This window comes from Ambystoma mexicanum, chromosome 1p, assembly GCF_040938575.1.
Source record: "Ambystoma mexicanum isolate Mex_15411 chromosome 1p, UKY_AmexF1_1, whole genome shotgun sequence".
Taxonomy (NCBI): Eukaryota; Metazoa; Chordata; class Amphibia; order Caudata; family Ambystomatidae; genus Ambystoma; species Ambystoma mexicanum.
Window position 1 is genome coordinate 830,108,071 of NC_090921.1, and position 5,853 is coordinate 830,113,923.

At 51.8% G+C, this 5,853-nt stretch overlaps 1 protein-coding gene across 1 annotated transcript; it reads right to left on the reverse strand.

Moving 5' to 3' along the window:
- Positions 1-447: 447 nt before the first annotated feature.
- Positions 448-5,498, reverse strand: LOC138581403 (ras-related and estrogen-regulated growth inhibitor-like protein). The gene is made up of 4 exons (XM_069652712.1): positions 5,268-5,498; positions 4,689-4,742; positions 4,499-4,575; positions 448-2,144 (listed from the first exon to the last, which is right to left on the reverse strand). The coding sequence occupies exons 1-4, from the start codon at positions 5,392-5,394 to the stop codon at positions 1,722-1,724; spliced, it is 681 nt and encodes a 226-aa protein (XP_069508813.1). The 5' UTR covers positions 5,395-5,498; the 3' UTR covers positions 448-1,721.
- Between the last annotated feature and the right edge of the window lie 355 nt (positions 5,499-5,853).

Here is a 5,853-nt window from a genome sequence, read left to right on the forward strand (position 1 = left end):
GCTAGGATAGGATTCCGGACACAGGAAGTTTTTGCTTTGGACATTGTGAAACAGGACAGACCCTTAGCTTTTGGTTGAGGTTAGGAAATAACCTCCAGGATGCATTTCCCAAACCATTTTATTATTTTAATAAAAGTTTGAACCAACAAACATGAATCCTGTGTCTGCGCCTCATTCCTGGTTCCTCACAACACGTTTCAGCTTCTGTGCCTCTACTAGAAAGGGACTTATCACGCTTGCTTCTTTGAGATTCCCGCTGTGTGTGCCCAGTGCTGTGCTTGCTGCTGCTTGCTGCAGAGAGGGCAGAAATTCTGAAAATGCATGGTAGGGGGCGCAGTGCCCGTCCTAGAGACTCAACTGCCCCATCTTAATCAGCGTGACTGCCTGGAGGTCTTGTCTTACAACCACAAATTGGGGAAAAAAAGCAGACAAAAGAGAAACAAAATCTAATGTATCCATGCCAAAATTTTATTCCAAAAACCATCCGAATCATAGGAATATACAGACAGAAAAATATTGGGCTGGGTGATTCTAAACAGTGACGATAAATTAGCAATATCAAATTTACATGTTGGAATATTTTACACGACTGAACACACAATATATTGCAGGGGTAAGATCTCCTCTCGCGATATTTAATGAGGCTCTCACGGTGCAGTATCTCACCCTTCTTCACTTCTTGAGGGTTGTCTGGGCGATGCAGCATGAGTTCTGATTGGATGGCAGCCCACTGACGTCGGGTGCGTGTGTGACGGCAGTGTGTCTTACACGAGGAGAAGGTGGAGCGGCTGCCGCTGCCTCTGACAGAACACACGTGTTTCAGCGCGTGCAGGGGGAAAGTGCAGCTCTACTTATTTTGACAGTATAGTATTCATGATTGCATCTAGTGTGTGGTGTCTAGAGGTGTACGTGTGTGTAACGTCTCTGAGTCACAGAAGCAGACTGAGGACCAATGCAGGCACCGAGCCTGCCTGCTTCACAGCTCGCTTTGCAGGACTGTCCTTGCTTTCCCACTGCTGCAGTCAAATCAATTTCCTTGGTGCCGCCACACCTGCAGCAGAGTTTAGCAAAACGATTCAGATGGTTAATCAGCATCTCGCGGTCAGAGGGTCACTCAGCCCCGTACCACGTGACAGCAGGATGCCCGGCCTGAGGGGAACATTCTGGGAACTCGATAATTGCACGAATGATTGTCCACATTCTCAAAATCACGTGTGGTGCAATGTACCACGCCTCGTGCCGGTACTAGATAGCCCAGGCGACCCGCCACTGATGGGTGGCATGGTAACAGGGGCGACAGCGGATACTATCCATTCACAGGCATTACAGCGCCCATATAGCCTGAACCCCCATTGGCTGCTGATCAACCAATGTTGCTTTGTTGCACAAGCTTCATATAACTCTTCTTACTTGCAGGAGGCAAGTGCCACTCACAACCCTCCAAAATAACAGTGGCCAACATGTGTTTCAACAGTACAATGATGCAGGCTTTTTAGCCCATTGCAGTATACTTTACTCGTGTCATGAACTCTCCCTCCAACCCAAGCAGGCCTCAAGCTTAGGACCAGTGCCTCTCTGGCTTCCACTCTAGTCTGTGTCCCAGACTCTGGCAACACTTTGCAGTCGACTGAACCCCACGACAGTCTACAAGCCGACCAGTTTTATTTTTTCAAGAGATGAAAAAACAAGGTGTTTTCTAGGAGTATGGGTTTCCGTCAATCTCATCCTGTCCTCCTCCTGCCGAAGACGGCCGACATGCTCCAGGCGATGCCCTTGAAGCCCACGGTCTTCTTGCTGGAGTTCCTGGAGTAGCGCACCGCCGCCAGTAGCTGAAGGAACACCACGAGGGGGCCGTGGTAGGTCTCAGCCACTGAGATCTCGAAAAAGCCAGAGTTGCTGGAGAGGGCAAGAAGGCGGCCCTCCTCGCTGGACACCTCGCGATGCTCCTGCAGGTCCCGCTTGTTGCCCACAATAATCACTGGAGCCACCTTGTGCATGCCGCTGCGCTTCTTCAGCTGTCGGATGCGCTGCAGCTGCAGTCGGGCAACATTGTAGCTGGCACGGTCACAGATACTATAGACTAGGATGAAGCCGTCTGCCCAGCGTAGCTGCTCCTGGGTCACGTCTCCTTGGGCAGATGGATTCTGGAAAATCAAGGATCAAAACACGTGTTAGATAGTAGCTCATTGAAGCAGCATTCACAGGCGTGTAGCATCAACCAGACTCTGTACAACGACACAAGGGACTAAATGTCACCAGGACACCCAGCTTATTGTACGTAACAGTCATGCCTTATGAAAGCTGAAATTGAACCAATTAGTCTGAAGCACCAGTGCTTTGTTCATTGCAAGCCTGGGATTGGAACCTGCTGCCTTCAGGGACAAGCAGTCTCATGATCCACTGCCTGGGGGATATACATCAGAACTACGAAAGATAAAGGGCACTGAAGTCGGGTAGAACTTCAGAAAGCGGCTAGACACCCCATGCTATGCAGGGCAGCACTACTCAAGCTCAGATCCCGGCACTGCCACCGATGCTCTCGCGGTGTCAGGTGGGAGAGGGCAGCCAGTCCAGGCTCTCTCCACATAAGCCCCTTTGCATTCTGGTGCTTGTGGTCCAGTATCACATTGAAAGGGGAAAGGTCAGGCTACAAGCAGCAGAATGCACAGGGACTAGCTGGACACCTCACTCTTGGAATGGGGAAAAAACCGAGGATCAGAGACGATGTGAGAAACGTTTCTGAGAGCAATTTCCAACACGCATGTGCACAAAGAGGGGGCTTTTAAGGGTGGAAAGCAAAACGCTGCCCCATAAGAAATGGCCACCAGCAAAACGTGTGCAACACACCATAGACATTCGTTAGTGTTTAGAGAGGTCGTTTCTTCCACAATTCACTTGCAGAGCGAATTGCAAGAGCGCCAGGACCCGCCTCTCTGCCTGTGACATGCAGTCACACGTGGCGTGCACAGTGCTGGAAATGGAAAAAATCTGGTGGGGGATCCCACAAGGCCCGGGATGGGGGCGGAGTTTTGGGGGTGGGCAATGTCTGAGGAGGCAGGGTTTAGAGGGGCGGAGCTGGCAGGTGACCTCCGATCAAAGGAAATGTCCAAAATAATAGTTTAAAACAGCACAATTTCTTTCATGCTACTTCTTTTTCAAGCTATATATCAATTCCACTTTAAACCACTTCCATGGTGCTGGTGCACCATAAAATATGATGATATTACCACTCCCCACAAACGCCACCGCCACCCCCGCACCCTCCCACGCACAATACAAACCCCAAAACACATGTGCCTGCTAGGGTGGCCAACTGTCCCGGATTTCGTGGGATTGTCCCACAATTAGGGACTCTGTCCTGCAGTTTGCAGAGTGGCTGTGCAGGATGCAGTTTCATCGGGACAACCTGCCTCCAGCACAGCCACTCTGCAAACTGAAGTGGGCATTTACACAGCACGGCGCTGCCACCTGCTGCTTTGTTTCTCTGGGCGGCTCCGCGGCCCTGTCTCCTTTTGAGCCTCCAGGTCAAGCTGTAAAGCTCTGACACCTGGCTTCATTCAAATGCCAATGCTTTATTCCTGGGGTCCTGATGGTCATGTTTGCAGTTAAAAACGTGACCATCACCTCCCAAGGACAACCATTTGCATTTCAATTAAACCAGGAATTAAGAGCCATTAAAAATATTTACATTAAAAAAGGGGCGGGTCAAATGTGAATGACGTGATGTCATCACTGGCTTGTGGGCAAGGGTCCCGCAAAAGACTATCAAAGAGTTGGCCACCCTAGTGCCTGCTGTTCAGGGAAACGTTCAGTGCAGTGCACTAAAAGTGCAAGTTTGAACTTCATCCTACACTATTTTAAAATGAAACTGTTCTGGAGCAGTTTCATTTAAAATAAAAGCATAGGAACCCTGAATTTTGCATTCAAAGCAATGCCCTGTGCGAGCACTGAGCACAAAGAGTAATCTACTCTGTGTGCACTGTCCTCGCACAGGGGCAGAGTAGATCTGCCGGGCCCACGAGGCTGGGGGCTGTGCTGCTCGGAGGAGCACAGCCCCCACCTTCGCGGGCCCGGCTGTGGTGCCTGCATGAAGAACTCCTAGAGAAAGTGCCGGACAGCCTTCCTTAGGAAGGTGTGTTCCGGTGTCCTGCTGTTGTGGATACGTAGGGGGGCGAAGCCAGAAGAGCGCTAATGTCGGCAATGAGCTGCTCCGCCCCCCTACGCCATGCCAGTGCGGGATTGTTGTTTTTTTTCTCTCCTCGAAACCCAGCTGGAGAGCATGGGTTTGGTGTTTGGGCGGCTGACTCTGGCCGGATCCCGAGATCCGGCTTCAGATCTCGTGCCGGATCTCGGATCTGGCGAGAGCCGACCCAATGACCAGCACTGGGCGTGCAGAGGCTGACGGGCAGACATGGACAGGGTCACCGCCCCCCAGCTACCCACTGCCGGGGCCACAACCCTCAGCCACACCCTCACTAAGAGCAGAGGAGGCGCTCACCTGTGGATAGACGGAGTCCCAGATGCTGAAAGAGACCTCCTTCCCATCCACGGCCACGTTGTGCGTGTAGATGGACTCTGCAGAAAGGGAAGAAAAAGAGCGGCGTTTAGGGAGGTTCTTAGACACACAGTAGAGAGGTGGGAACAGGACACGTGTAAAGGGGGCAGAGAGCAGAGCTGTGAGTACTCACCGATGTCTCCATATTCTCCAATGAACCTCCTGGTGAGAAAGCGGACGGTCAGGGCTGAAAGGAAAACACACAATAGGAGCCGTGAGTACACAAGGCGAGTGGGACATATGGCAAACACTGAAGCACAGGAGAACACAGCTGGCGGCTCAGCCACACATGCAGGAAGCAGGCAAGTGGGAACTGCTCGAAGCACACAATGTCATCACACCACACATAGAGACCTCAAGGCACCCCGAGTCTGGTGAGAGGCGCTCATCCAGCCCTGGTTTTGTCTCTTGCATTTATAATGAAGAGCTGATGGTCGACGTGTGTCAGAAAGCACAGATCACACAGGACTGCGTGACCTGTTCACACCTGACGCGGGTCACCTTGAGGGCTCTGCAAATGGACTCAGAGCAGGAGGGGGTGGGCGGGTTGCAGACTTTGAAAAGCGAGAGCGCAGAAGGGGTGTAAACTTCAGGAGAGAAAGTGGGAACTGATCTTTGGGAAATAAGGTCTTAAACAAAGCGACAGGTGAAAGTAGAAAGCGGGGCAATGACAATGTACGCACTTCCAGCTGAAGCGAGAGCGGCCACTCACCAGATTTCCCAACGTTTTCTGCTCCCAGAACCAAAATGTTGGCTTCCACCTTTGGGTGGTGGTGGCTGCCGTCGGACATCTTGCTGGTCAGGCGAAAGCTGTGGCTAGAGTGGATATTAACAACCATTTGCAATCCGTGCAGAGAAAGATAACAGCTGTAGAGAGCGAGGGAGACAGGCGATGCGCGGGGCAGTGGCTTTGAGCAGCGCGATTCCTGTGCTGGAGATTCTGCTGCTTGCGAGATCTAACGCTGCACGCGAGCCGCGCTCCTTATATAGAGAGGGGGCGGGCTGTCCGCGCTGAGTGACAGATCCCCCAGCCAGTAGGGGTGCGCGGCAGAAGCCTCCCGGGGTCTCGTTTTTTTCCTTTCTTGAAAACGTGTTCCTGCTGCGGAGATGATGTGATTGTTGCAATGTGAAGAAAAATAATACACATGTGGTACTTGAGGAGAGCATCGCAGCTGCAAAGAGCCTGCGGCGTTCATTCTCATGGGCGCGTGCATCATATTTTACTGACAGGGATGTGGCACCTGATTACGCGTTTGGAGGTAATTCTGCAGTGTGTGCCGGCAATTACCGCCAGACTC

What these genes read in the sequence shown, in the direction of transcription:
- LOC138581403 (XM_069652712.1), bottom strand. Translation starts at nt 5,394, where the DNA reads ATGGTTGTTAATATCCACTCTAGCCACAGCTTTCGCCTGACCAGCAAG. An exon ending in AGAAAACGTTGGGAAATCTG is followed by an intron (nt 4,743 to 5,267) that starts GTGAGTGGCCGC and finishes TTTTCCTTTCAG; the next exon opens with CCCTGACCGTCCGCTTTCTC. An exon ending in GGGACTCCGTCTATCCACAG is followed by an intron (nt 2,145 to 4,498) that starts GTGAGCGCCTCC and finishes TTGATTTTCCAG; the next exon opens with AATCCATCTGCCCAAGGAGA.